At 37.5% G+C, this 13,767-nt stretch overlaps 3 protein-coding genes across 4 annotated transcripts; 2 read left to right on the top strand and 1 right to left on the bottom strand.

Annotated features, from left to right (window-relative positions):
• The first annotated feature begins 19 nt into the window (after positions 1–19).
• On the top strand, positions 20–2,971 carry LOC148960641 (microfibril-associated glycoprotein 4-like). The gene is made up of 4 exons (XM_089116208.1): positions 20–355; positions 763–886; positions 1,567–1,830; positions 2,408–2,971. The coding sequence occupies exons 1-4, from the start codon at positions 20–22 to the stop codon at positions 2,656–2,658; spliced, it is 975 nt and encodes a 324-aa protein (XP_088972334.1). The 3' UTR covers positions 2,659–2,971.
• Positions 2,972–6,267: 3,296 nt separating this feature from the next.
• Positions 6,268–12,535, top strand: LOC135690219 (ficolin-1). 2 transcript variants are annotated; one of them, XM_065207717.2, is made up of 5 exons: positions 6,268–6,685; positions 7,345–8,571; positions 8,824–8,953; positions 10,416–10,679; positions 10,888–12,535. In XM_065207717.2, exons 2-5 carry the CDS (start codon positions 8,236–8,238, stop codon positions 11,136–11,138), a joined length of 981 nt encoding a protein of 326 aa, XP_065063789.2. In that variant the 5' UTR covers positions 6,268–6,685; positions 7,345–8,235; the 3' UTR covers positions 11,139–12,535. The 2 variants fall into 2 exon arrangements, with proteins under 2 accessions (XP_065063789.2, XP_088966401.1); XM_089110275.1 differs by lacking the exon at positions 6,268–6,685 and having other exon boundaries at positions 7,259–8,571.
• A 150-nt stretch (positions 12,536–12,685) lies between these two features.
• Positions 12,686–13,738, bottom strand: LOC148960640 (cytochrome c oxidase assembly factor 6 homolog). Its single transcript, XM_089111563.1, has 2 exons — positions 13,632–13,738; positions 12,686–13,043 (listed from the first exon to the last, which is right to left on the bottom strand). The coding sequence occupies exon 2, from the start codon at positions 13,031–13,033 to the stop codon at positions 12,812–12,814; it is 222 nt and encodes a 73-aa protein (XP_088967689.1). The 5' UTR covers positions 13,034–13,043; positions 13,632–13,738; the 3' UTR covers positions 12,686–12,811.
• Positions 13,739–13,767: the final 29 nt, after the last annotated feature.

Here is a 13,767-nt window from a genome sequence, read left to right as displayed (position 1 = left end):
AGCTGAGAAACGGCAGAACATGACGACATCAAATCAAACTTTCATAGTTTTTACATGCTTTGCATTACTAGCATTCGTAAGGGGCATTACAAGGTTGGCTTGTAAAGTCCACGGCGATTTTAACATCATTCTTCGTGATATGAAGGACGCAGGGCCTGTCGGGAAGACAGTGACGTCAGCAACCGCACTAGCATGCACCCATAAATGTCTCTCGTGGCCAAGTTGCAAGTCCCTTAACTTCAAGAAAGAAACGAAATCATGCGATCTGTTGGAGAGAAATTTGACGGAGAGTGCAGTGCACTTAACAAAAGACGTCGGTTCTGTTTACATGACAGCAGAAGAGGACCAAATGAACGTAAGGCCTATTTTATTTGCTGTTTTTAAAAGTGGTTTTTATTCCAATTTCAATCTAATTATTGTGTATAGTACTTAACTTGAGAAAAGTGACTGGTAGCACGGTGCAATGTTAGAGTCACTACCAAATTTATAAGTAGCTCAGGCTACACTGGATAGGGGATAGTGGATAGTATTCAAGATAAAATTTTTTCATAGCTTGATCGATACGCTACTTGATGCGTGCGTTTTTGGGTTGTTGTAAAGTTTGCATTAAGAGCAAAGCTTTATATATAAGCTATATAGATATATTAATCCAATTTAAGCTATACTTAATTTAATAGGAGGGGTATTGGGTAAGGGGGAGGGGTTTATGTAATTTGAGCTGTACATTGCTTGATAGTGAAGTAGTAATAATGTCATTTTTAGCAAGGACCAACCTGCAAAGCACTTATGCCATGTCAGAATGGTGGCACGTGCCAAGATACCTGTGATAACATAGGATACAAGTGCACATGTGTCCTCCCTTACTATGGAAACAACTGCGAAAAAGGTAAGAGCTGGTAACGTCTTTTGCAGGAGTTTTTGGGGTGGGGCTGGGAGATACTTGCTCGAAAGTCTTCAGCGGATCTTCTCAGTAATAGAGTTCTCAAGTGTGACGTCACAAAAAACTACTTTTAGAATTTTAAATTTTGACCACATTACATGAAAGAACAACATAAAATACTTCCATTAATGCAAAATCAGTTAAATGTGTCAATACTCACTGTTGAAAGGAAAATTTTTCTAGTTGTACCTAAGTTGTTCAGCTTTAGAAGCGAGGAATCTAAATGATAATGGGTAGAAAAGGGGGACACAGGAGAGACTGGGGAGGGGGGGGGGTAGTTAGAGCACTGGTAGGCTTTGCATATTCGTAATATATCATTAATGTTATTCTGAATAAAGGTTTATCCAATTTTGTAACAACTAACATCCGAACCCTTCAAAATTCACCGAATCAAAATCTTTATAGGAAGTTGATCATGAAAGGAAAATAAATGTTTACCAGCACAAACTTTCTCCAGCCAAACATGTGCTTACTTTTTAACGATACGATGAGTCCCTCTGAAAGCTAATGTTGTGACAAGAGGGCTGAGACTCGTGACCAGCCTCTACGGAATCTCTGACTTTCTTTAAACATCTCATACGGCTTTTATTGGTTGTTTCATCGTTTAAACTCGATTTTCTTCGAAGAATGGACAGTATTTCAACGACGTGTTTCGGCTGACGTCGATTTCTACCGCAATTGGACTTCATATAAAGTCGGATTTGGTGATCCATCAGGGAGTTTCTGGCTTGGCTTGGACAAATTGCATGAGTTGGCAAAGCCTGGCGCAGGCGCAATGCTCCGCATCGACATGAAAGTTAGAAACGGTCAGAGCTATTACGCAGAGTACAGTAAATTCGAGGTCGAAAATGAGGCCGCTGGTTATCGATTGAATGTCTCTGGATTCACTGGTACGAATTCTGTAATATTGCAAGTAAATTTAAGGGTGATTATGATTATGATTACAATGATTATGATTAAATGATTGTCGATAAGATGACGACTAGTTAGATTGATGGTTATGATAGATTGATTGTTATGATTGAATGATAATTGATTGACAGTAATTATGATTGATTTATGATTGATTGACAGTAATTATGATTGATTTATGATTGATTGATTGATTGATTGATTGATTGATTGATTGATTGGTTGATGACTATGATTGATCGGTGATGATTGGTGATTGAATGATTATTGATTGTCAGTGATTATGATTGATTTATGTTTGTTTGATTGATTGATTGATTGATTGATTGATTGATTGATTGATTGATTGATTGATTGATTGATTGATTGATGACTATGATTGATTGGTGATGATTGGTGATTGAAAGATGATTGACTGTTGATTGATGATCATGACTAATTATAGTTTTCTAGGATTGATCGATTGGTGATGATTGGTGATTGAATGATTATCATTTTTGATTAAACTGATTATAATGAAGATGGTTGTAATTATTTCCATTATTTTGTTTTTAGGGAACGTACAAGATTCATTTACTTATCATAATGGATTCAAATGGACCACGTACGATAGGGACAACGATATATTTCCAACAAATTGTGCCATAGATTATAAGGGGGCGTGGTGGTTTAAATATTGCTCTTTATCAAACTTGAATGGTATTTTCTTAAATCCAGGCGAAATCGAACATCCTCACACAAATCTCCGATGGATTGGTCTGAATAACGTAACTTTTAGTGAAATGAAAGTCAAGCAAAGTAGCTAAAGGAGACAGGGTTCGGAAAAGTTGTGGCCAAGGCAAATTGATGACTCGTGCGCAGTAGCGGAGCCACGAGGGAAATGGGGGGGGGGGGGGGACTAGTGCTCCCCCCACTTTTTCAGAAACTCGGTTCTTTGAGATTTTTGTAAACCAGATAAAAAAACTTCGGGGGGATATGTACGCTATCTAGATCGTCACATTTAAATGACATTTCTCGGGAGACAAGAGGTGCTTCCTCCGGAAGAAAATGTTTCAGACAGGGGACAAGAGGACGTGGTCCCTGACACACCTTCCCCCCCCCCACTTATCCCAGGTTGGAGCCGAGGAATCAAATGAGGAATAAATGAAGGTGACGATAAACAAAATGACAATGGTCAACGTGTATATTGCTTGTGAACTTTACAGTATACAATCAAGACTCGTTTTGATTTTATGAAAACAATTTTTGTTCTTCAAAGTAGCCGTAAAGGAAAATAGCTCCCCCCGGTCGTTTGACCCTTATAAAGAAAGGACAGAACGAAATTTTAGTTGGGGTGTTTCTTGAAATGGCCAATTACGTATACAAGTTTTCAGTTTCAAACTTAATTGTGGAGTTTTTTCTCTCACGATTTCAGTAAAGCAGCGACTGTGCAAGTAGGAAAATAGTTTGTCAAAGTGATGGTGACAAAAATTGTATTTATAGATACAGCATTTTGACAATATTATGTATATTTTGAAAACGACATTGATCAATTAGAGAAAGGGTCCTCGTTGTGGGGGAATAAGCGGTGAAACCTAAACAAAAAATATCCCCTTTTAAACGAGAATTTTTTGCCAGAAAATAAAGCTCGTTATTTTTGTCGGGAACTGGGACCTGGATCTCTAAGAGGTGTAGTCAGGGACCGCAAAAACAGGGGAGTTACGGGGGCTTTTGCCCCCACTAATTTCCAAGATGTGCTTAAAACCATACAAACAGTCGTTCTTGTCTTGGTTTTTAGCATGTTTAACCTCCCCCAAACGTTTTAGCCCCCTAAATCTATAAAATGCTCCGCAGTCCTTTGGTGTGGTTACTTTTAGCAGAAGATGAAAATACCAAATGAAACAGTTTTGCACGTTTTTATGACTGAAATTAGCAGTGTTAACTTGAAACAATGTAGAATTCATGTGTAAATAATTCAATAACATGGCTTTGAAATAAGTAAACATTTTACAACATATTGGCCAAAAGCTTTTTCGTCTGACATATTAACTTAATTCTGCATGATAAGAATTTGAATGTTAAATCATTTAACTTCATCCATACATTTGCTGTGCTGCATTTTGGCTTGTATGTAGTCACTATTAGCTTGTTTTTCTTTTAAAATTAGAATCCTGATTTAAGCGGCCCAAGTTCGATAAGCTTCGCTTTTTCTGGATTGTGAATACTGCAAATTCAGCTGTTATTAGCATTAACATTGCATTGAAGAAGAAGTTGAATGCTAGCTCAAATGTAGTTGAATTGTAGAAGAGGTGGATCTCATGGAGGAAAGATCCACCAATCTGCAATCCCTGAACATTCTGGCTCATCCTCTCGTATGGTTTATTTATCAAAATACATCATAATTCATCAAACTACATCATAATTTATCATAATTTGTCATAATTGATCAAAATACATCAAAATTCGTCATAATTTATCATAGTTTATCAAAATTCATCAAAATACATCATAACTTATCATAATTTATCATAATTCATCAAAATACATCATAATTTGTCATAATTAATCAAAATACATCAAAATTCGTCATAATTTATCATTGTTTATCAAAATTCATCAAAATACATCATAACTTATCATGATTAATCATAATTCATCAAAATACATCATAATTTAACATGATTAATCATAATTCATCAAAATACATCATAATTTATCATAATTTATCATAATACCTCAACCAAAGCTACTTTTACATAAATTCTAGTTCAAAACAAAGTTAAATCATTCAAGTGAAGAATAAATACTTACTTACGACCGTTTACTTTGTTTATGGATCTTCCTTTCTCATAACTGATGATGTGATAGAAACGTCAAATTCAAGGTGTTTCCTTTGACAGGGAATATTTCTTCGCCATGTAGGCCCAAAACATTTCAAAGAATCATCTTTAGTTTTCCTTTCAGTCAATATGTCTTTTTTACAAACAGACATCTGGTGCCCGAAATATTTCTGTTACCTTCTATCATACATCATAGCCAAAAATACATACCTTATTTTCTACGGGCCCCTCAAGGCCCCGGGCCCCCTGGTAACTACCCTGATTACCCCCTCCCCTCCTCTCGACGGTCCTGCTATCATACGTACAGCGGATTTCAATGTTAACGGATATTCGTTGGCAAAAAGGAAAATTGACTATCATTCAAGAGAGACAACATAGGGTCAGTGGCGTACCTAAGGGGGGGAATAGGGGGGTCCGGACCCCCCCCACTTTTCTAAAATATGGTCCTCGAGATTTGTCCAAAAACGATGTAAAACTCATTGGGGGGGAGGGGTAGTTTACTGATGCTTTTGTCAATAACAATTGTAAAATACTTTGCTATTAACCGTAGCTAAAATGAATCAAATAATGGGGGAAAATTTGCAAAAAGGGCGTTTCCCCGCATTTGCGAGTGTTTGAAGGGCGTGGTCCAAAAAAATTTCCTAGGGGCTACGCCCCAGTCCCCCCGTTGCTAGCGCCCTGGGTACGCCACTGCATAGGGTATAAGTACACATTAAGCTCAATCTGCACTGAGAAAAAGTCTTGCGAAATTTCGCTGCGAAATACTTCAACGCGACAAATTCCTTTGAATGCTTTTGTTGACCTCACGACATTGGAATGTAAAGTTTGGAAGCGTGACAAAGGAATACGGAATACGATTGGCTGTTGAAGGATTTCGCAAGCGAAAAGCGAGAAAGTTAAACTCATTTTAACTTTTTTTCGCAGAGAAATACTTCGCGAGAAATCCCAGCAAAAGATCAAGCAAAAAAGATCACTGCGCATGCCTAAGACGTATTTCGCGCGAACATTTTCGCATATCGCTGATTTTTTTCTCACTGGAGATTGGGCTTTACGTAAGCAAAATTGACAACCTTTGTAATTTCCTCTAAATCATCAAGCATTAGCAATAGGCCATAATGACAGTAAACGTTTGTGTTAATCCCCAATTTTTGATTACGTATTATGTGAATGTTTTCATAGCCAACACGTAGAAAATTTTGTCAAACTACAACCATTCTAGATGGAAGGAGCACAGGCCCACAGCGTAGTGCCAAGTTGATTTTGCCAGAGTACAAATTCTCTCTCTCAGTTACAAGATAATTGGCGTTAGTCACAAAACAAATGTCATTAGTCTTGAGTTTTACATAAAATTGGTCAGTTGTAAGTTGGAAAAACATTCCGCTATCCACCTAGTCAAAATACCCTCTACAGTCTCCAGACATGGAATTAATATGAGGTCTATAGACTATGTTTCTCGACCTTGCCTGAAAAATTACAAGATAACGAGGTTTTGTAGTGAATGTTACCTTCTTGTCGGTACCATAGTTATGATACTGGACTGGGAATCTTTGTAACTAAACTTAATTTTTCTCAGTTAATGGTGCAGGGAAATGTTTTTGCAAACATACTTTCGCCAGGTCAACTGATGGCGGTAGCCGTTCCCTTTTAAAAGTTTTTAAACATTTTGAATTTGACTTTTGAAAACGTTGATTTTCGAATAATTTTGAAAAAATTTGGCAAAGACTTTATTTCCCGGACGCCTTTTCGCTGTTAATTGTCGATGTTTCTCCAGTTAAGCTTAAAGAATGTTTTTATTGCTTTAGTCTTACGTATTCTTTGTTGATTGGGTATTATTATTACTTGGAAATGTGTTTTGCTTTTATATATAAAGACGCTGTTTTCGTTAAAAGAGATTGGGCTTTTTGGTAGAAGCACGCAGCTGAAATTTGCAGTAGTGAGGGAAGAAGTTCGGTGTTGATCAATATTAGTCGTATCTTTTAGCTCCTCTTTGCCTCAAGTAAAGTCGAAAAGCACCGTGAGTTTTTTGATGTATTTTAATTATTGTCTTCTTAAAGTGTAGTATAACATAATTTGTAATTTGGGACTTTGGTAAACGTAGCTTGATTATCAATTTGAATTCAAATTAGTTGGTTGTAATTAGCTGTGATTATAGTAGTGAGTATGCATAGCTAGAAATTGTAGAAACTTTAAATAAAGGAAAAAAATCAGACAAGCAAAAAGTACGGCGACAAAAAAGACAAGGTATTCCAACCTTTATTGACGTGAAACAATTTGATAAAAATCAAAATATTGACATTTCAATCAAGACGTATAGTTAAGACAAAAATCCATGAAATTACAGTAAATTGACATTCCCAAAGAGTATTTGAACGATTGCAAGAAAATGATTGCATAAATATTTTGAAATGCATTTTAAGCTCATCTGTAGGGCGTGGTCGCAAATATTTTCTGCTCGCTCCACTCGCAGGGGACCCTGTCTTTGGCCCAGGGCCTCTGGAACACCTCGGCCTCGGCAGCCCTGTCAGTCTATGCGTGTCTTATACTCGAACGACGTCGATAATTTAAGAAGAGTAATCGAGGAAGCATGTAAACGTTGTGAAAGAAAAAGAAGACAGTAATATTGCTAGTGGATACTCTCGGCCGAGCGCATTAACTTTGTTTATTTACTTTTAGCTGAAGTGAAGAAGTTGAGAAGAAGTCAAGACGAAGTGAAGCTGAAGTAAGAAAGCAGTTAAAAATAATTGAAAAGGTGAAGATCAAGAAAAGGAACAAAAGGGGAACAAAAAAAACAAGAAAAGATGAAAGAGGAAGAAGAGGAAATCAAGGCTAGGTAAAAGCAGAAGCATAGGAAAACGAAAGAGGAGAAAGAAGAGAGAAAAAGGAGAAGAATACGAACAACAACAATAACAAATTTTTCGAGGACGTTTGGAAGGGAGACGAATCAAAAGGAGGTTTTCAAGAAAGATTTGTAAGAAGAGTTGTAGGAAATTTCGAAGCAAGTTTTAAAGGAAACACTGAAAAAAGGTGTTAAGGAAGTACAGTCAAGTAAAGTTGTTAACCTTCCTCCAGACAAAAACATCCTAGAAGGCAAACCTTCCTCAAAAAACAATAGAAAGTAGGCGTGGTTTAGGTGTGTCGTAGGAGCTTCTATTGTTTTTCGTGGAACTTTCAACCGCAGTGGTGTGCAGATCTATTAAAGAAGAAGCATAAAGAAGAAGCCGACTTCTGAGAAGATTTGAAGGAAAATTCGAAGCAAGTTTTGAAGGAGAGTCTGAAGGAAGAAGTGAAGGAAGATTTGACATAAAGGAAAGTAAACGACATATTATTTACAACAGAAAGGCTTCATCTGACGGAGCTGTGGGTTATAAATCTTTAAAAAAGCCGCATAAATTCTTAATAAATACTCGATGAAGAATTGGAGAAGAAACATTTGAAACCAATGGAAACGATATTCAACTGATTGTTACGAAACTTTGGTGATTCAGAGACTCAGAGAAAAGTAAATTTAAAGGGGAAACTTGATATTCACTGGTTATATGAACAAGAGCTGAAAAAGAGCAAAACATGACATCTTCAAATCAAACTTTCATAGTCTTTACATGCCTTGCATTGATGACATTGGCAAGAGGTATTACAAGATTGCCTTGTAAATCCCAAAGCATGTTTAGCGTCATTCTTGATGATTCGAAGGACGCAGGGCCTGTCGGGAAGACAGTGACGTCAGCAACCGCACTAGCATGCACCCATAAATGTCTCTCGTGGCCAAGTTGCAAGTCCCTTAACTTCAAGAAAGAAACAAAATCATGCGATCTGTTGGAGAGAAATTTTAAAGAGAGTGCAATGCACTTAACAAAAAGCGTTCGTTCTGTTTACATGACGACAGAAGAGGACCAAATGAACGTAAGTCCTATTTCATTTCTTTTTATCCAGAGTAGTTTGTTATTCAATCTATTGATTAGAAGTAATATTTGGAAGAGGCGAGGTTAATTTCGCGCAAATTCCGAGGTTGTACAAAGGCCAATCTATATTTTTTTATAAGGAGGGTTTGGCTGGCTAGTTGTAAAGTTTCGTCAATAACAAATCCTTTTATAAATTAAGCTGTACATTACTTGACAGATAAGTGTGAAATTATTTGAATAATGTCTTTTATAGAAAGGACCAATCTGCAAAGCATTGATGCCATGCCAGAACGGTGGCACGTGCCAAGATACCTGCGATAACAAAGGATACAAGTGCACATGTATCCCCGGTTACACTGGATTCAACTGCGAGAGCAAGGATGGTAAGAACACTGCCCATTAACTTCTAAAGGGATGACTTAGTAAGAAAATGTAATCAGAAATCTAACATAAACTAGTAATGCAATGGGATGGGGGTTAGGGTGGGGGAGGGTTAGGGTGGGGGAGGTTTAGGTTGGGTGGGGGTAAGTTTAGATTTTGGAACTGGGTGGAGGATGAACACTCCCTTTAGATATTTCGGCATCGACAGTGTACTTCGTTTATGTTTAAAAATTAAAAAACAAAATCAAATAACTAGTTTTTAGGCCATTTGTGCCATTATGGAGAGAAGTTAGAAGATACAGGGAATAGCAGTGGGTTGAAAGTAGTATCTTTAGAATGATAAAGTGTTCCATAGATAGAAATTGTCCAGCAAAACTTATGCTTGCTTTTTAACGGAAGGCTGAGTCCACAAGAAAAAAAGCGCCATCAAAATGTTTGCTACAATTGGGGCAAGAGGGGGTAAAAGGAAATTTTCTTTACATTGTTGGCAGGGGCGCCTGCACAACTTAAAGACAGGAGGGGCAGTGCTGGTACTAGGGGCAAGCAGTAGAGTCTTCCCACTACATAATCAATTATTTGTGGGGGTGGGGTGGTGATGCAAAATTAAATATTTGCATTGATCTGTTCCAACCATATAGCTGGGAATTCGGCAATGGAGGGTTCTTAACATATGTATAATATTGACAAATTTATCCATGCAGGTGGGTATTAGATCGCCTTCTCTTTATTCAGAGTCTTTGGTATTACGAAAATCATGGCAATTAAAAATGGGCTGGCTGTAAGATTTTGATTGTCCGCTTAGCCTCAATATTCCATGATTGCAGAATTGAATCATTAAGAGTGTAAAAAAGAATATGATAACCAGAAAAATCAAATGTGAATCAAATAATTGTTTAGATCAGAGTTTTTCTTTATATTAAGAAGTAAAATCAGCATAGAAGTTCCCATTCTGGCAATGGACAGAAAAGTCAGTATCTTATAAAATGCAGTTGGTTTTTTTAGATCATTATCGTCTTGTGAAGAAGAATTTTCCATTATCAAAGACCGACAGTGAAGACATAACGAGAGTGGCTAAACTAGTCATTAATTATCTACGAGATTCTATAATCTTTTCTTAGGAGTTAATATTTTAAGGCACGGCTTGCCCCCTCTGCCCCTCCTGGAAGAGGGCAGGAGGGGCAGCTTGCCCCTCCAGGGTTGGCGTCCCTGATTGTTGGCCCTCACGTTTAGGATCAGTGGTGCGGACCCTGCTTAAGGCACCTGTCAGTCAAAACAGGCCAATCAACAAGCCACAAACACGTAAATTGATTGGCCAATAGATGAGTGACAGGCGGCTAAAGCTAATTTAGTATCTGCCGAATGCCTCTAAAATTAATTAGACCATAATAGACCAGTTAGCAATTTCCTTTCGCCTTTGCAACACTCTCATTGGTTACTACATTGTTCACGATATTTTCATCGAAGAATGGACAGTATTTCAACGACGAGTTTCGGCTGAACTCGATTTCAACCACGATTGGGCTTCATATAAAGTCGGATTTGGTGATCCATCAGGGAGTTTCTGGCTTGGCTTGGACAAATTGCATGAGATGGCAAAGCCTGGCGCAGGCACAAAGCTCCGCATCGACATGAAAGCTAGGACTGGCGAGAGCTATTACGCAGAGTACAGTAAATTCGAAGTCGAAAACGAAGCTGCTGGTTATCAATTGACTGTTTCTGGGTTCACTGGTACACTTTCTCTAATGATATTTATGTCGCATTCTATTGAAGTCAATAATAATGATGATGATTATGATTGATTTATGATTAATTGAAAATGATTATGATTGATTGATGATTTCTTGATTAATGATCATGATGACCATGATTGGTCAATGACGATTGATAGTGATTATCATCGAATGATTATTGATGACTTATAATGCTTGATTTATAGGGAATGTAGATGATAAATTTATAAATCACAGTGGCAGAAAATGGACCACGTATGACCGGGACAATGACGCTGCTATAAATGTGAACTGTGCCAAGTTGCTAAAATCTGGTTGGTGGTTTACTAATTGCGCTAGTACAAACTTGAATGGTGTTTTCTTAAAACCAGGAGAAGAAGAACATAATGCACATCGTTTATGGAGCAATGTTGAAAACATAAATTTTATTGAAATGAAAGTCAAGCCAGATGGCTAAGAAGAGGACAGGGTTTGGAAAGTCTGAGGCGAAGGCAAATTTAAGACTCATTTTGCTATGCTAAAGAGAATTTTTCCCGGTAGTGGTGCGATCAGTAAGTCCTCAAATAATCCCATACTTTCAAATAAACCCCCCTCCAGTAATCCCCAACCCTAAAGCATCTTTGGTGAAATAAGCCCTGCCTTTGAATAATCCCATACTTTCAAATAAATCCCAAAACTAAAGTATATTTAATGGAAGAAGCTCCACCTTTGAATAATCTCCTATGGGCTGAGTTATTGCCACAGCAGCAATAGTTTTATCCCAATATATTTGCATTTTGACCAGCCACAAATAAAGGAAAACAATTTAACCTTATTTTGGCTGCTGCTAAATAAGCCCCCGCCTTCAAATGAGCACTCCTTGAAGAACCTTCACCCCAAAACATTTTTGTGAAATAAGCACCAAGAAGTTTGTTCAAGGACTTACAATATTTTGTCGCATATCGGCAAAGATTTTGATGAGAATATATCTCATTTGTTTGTGCTAAGTAATCTGGCAACGCTAGAAAGAACTTGAAAATCATTCAGCTTTCTCTCAAGTCTCGGCTTTTGAAATGCTAGCCTCCCCCCAAATCTAAAGGCGCTCAACACCTTACATCCACAGCAGTACCTGACCTGCAGCAACAACAACTATGTATGTATGTTTAATACCCCCCATAGAACAGATATGATCGAGAACAACAATGGAAAATATATACCCAGTTGTGGATCAAAATAGGCCAATCAGGAAAAATGCAAGTACATGAGCGGCAAGGTTGGTGAAAATCAGTGCAGGGTGCCTATAGAAAATAACCATTGGAGTCTAAAAGAGAAAAAAAATTCCTTCTGTCTACACAATTGTGGCTTTTTAGTGTGTATGGTGGTTTTGTAAGAAAACAATGGCCTGCCTGCATTACATGAACCTAAAATATGCTGATCACCACATACAGCAAAACACCCAAGCTGTAAAACAAACACAACAAACAAGATTTAAATATCGTTTGAATAGTGTTATCTAATGATTTCACAGGACAGGACACGGGTCTAGGGCACACGACACACAGTGATAACAGCGATGTTCTAATTGTTGATGTGTTTATCCTGTATAAATATTAGTTTTATTATTATTATTATTATATTTAATAGATGGAAACTTCGTGACCCTCTTCTTCCCCTAGACTATAGACAGCACTGTGGTAGTATTCTGTTTGTATGTATGTTTGTATATATAATCCAGAATGCAAAGTATTTATTGTGCGCAGGGAATTATTTTCTGTCGCTTACGCTTGCACGGGAACAAATCATGATCCAAAATGACAGGTTAAAAGCTGCAGGATTTCATTTTTAAATAGCATTTTTAAGGCTCAAGATTAGTCTATGTGCGGAATTCACACGAAAGTCCATGTTCCCTGCGCATACCCAAGCTTTGCAGTCTGGTGTATAAAAATCTTTAACGGAAATAACAGGAACAAGCAACGCTTGTTTCAGCCTGGTTTACAAATAAAAAATGGAAAAAAAATTTGGAAATGAAAATTTATTTTTGATTTGATTAAAAAAATTGTTCACTAGAAAGTTTTGACACTTGAGTTAACACTGTAGATATTAGAACACTAGCAGACATTGTACATGCAATAATTGTCTAGTAATTTCCAGTCATCTGTCGTCATAGACTGCGCCTTCTTTTTGTAGTTTTTCTTTATAGGCATCGTAAATCCTCTTTTTGTCAAAATATCTGACCCAGGCGGAAGGGCAAGCCTCTTCATATTTCTTCAAAAGTTCTTCACAATTCTGTCTACCTTCATCCTCTACACATTTATAATAAGCATCTTTCGCATTGTAACATGCCTGACGTCCTTTAGAACTTGGAGCTGGCATGTCGAGTCTCCTAAAAAAGCAGAAAAAAGAAAAATTAGATATACGACATAACAAATTTGAAGATATAAATGACACTTGATATCACCGGCCTCCAGTGTGCAGAGTGTGGCTGACGCACGCGCGAGGTCAGGATAGTCCTGCACGCCAAAATTTTCTGATTGAACACCAAATTTACTATAGTGCTGTTAAAAAAACCTAGATTTGCACGCAAAATGATTAATGAAGAAAGGTTTGCACGCAGAAAACATGGAGTGAATGAGTACTGCACGCGCGAGATCTCGCCGAGAACTGCCATACTCTGCAGACAGGACCGGCCTAAGCCCCGTGGATTCAACACTGGCTGGCGACTGGCAGTAGCAACAAACTTAGAGGAGATGATTAAGGCTATCGAAATTTTTGTTCTTATTATAAGCTACATCGTTAAGTTCAATGTTTAGGCTAGCGGTAGGTAGATGATGGCCTAGACACTGGAAGCATTTTTAAAAGTGGGGAAAAGGACACTTTGCTTTCCACCGGTTCTGAAATGTAGAAGGTACATTGTCCCTGTGCTTGTGGCAAAGTCTAAACAGAATACTCATCAAAAACATTGAATATTTACCTTTAAATATCTTGCTCTTTAGGCAATATTTTCTTTCATATTTAAGTGAATGTTGCATAAGCTCAGCGCTAGCAATGTGGCTACCATCATTGATAGGTCTCTTTTTCAAGAGATTTCTTAATAATAAACCTCGATT

Source organism: Rhopilema esculentum, chromosome 1 (genome assembly GCF_057945365.1).
Source record: "Rhopilema esculentum isolate cy_ngs chromosome 1, ASM5794536v1, whole genome shotgun sequence".
Taxonomy (NCBI): Eukaryota; Metazoa; Cnidaria; class Scyphozoa; order Rhizostomeae; family Rhizostomatidae; genus Rhopilema; species Rhopilema esculentum.
Note: the sequence above shows the minus strand (reverse complement) of the source record. Positions and strands in the feature narration are given on the sequence as shown.

Bases quoted from the DNA above. Each gene is read 5' to 3' on its own strand.
- LOC148960641 (XM_089116208.1), top strand. From the start codon at position 20: ATGACGACATCAAATCAAACTTTCATAGTTTTTACATGCTTTGCATTA. The intron at 356-762 runs GTAAGGCCTATT...TGTCATTTTTAG, and splicing joins CAGAAGAGGACCAAATGAAC to CAAGGACCAACCTGCAAAGC. The intron at 1,831-2,407 runs GTACGAATTCTG...TTTTGTTTTTAG, and splicing joins GAATGTCTCTGGATTCACTG to GGAACGTACAAGATTCATTT.
- LOC135690219 (XM_065207717.2), top strand. From the start codon at position 8,236: ATGACATCTTCAAATCAAACTTTCATAGTCTTTACATGCCTTGCATTG. The intron at 8,572-8,823 runs GTAAGTCCTATT...TGTCTTTTATAG, and splicing joins CAGAAGAGGACCAAATGAAC to AAAGGACCAATCTGCAAAGC. The intron at 8,954-10,415 runs GTAAGAACACTG...TTTTCATCGAAG, and splicing joins CAACTGCGAGAGCAAGGATG to AATGGACAGTATTTCAACGA.
- LOC148960640 (XM_089111563.1), bottom strand. From the start codon at position 13,033: ATGCCAGCTCCAAGTTCTAAAGGACGTCAGGCATGTTACAATGCGAAA.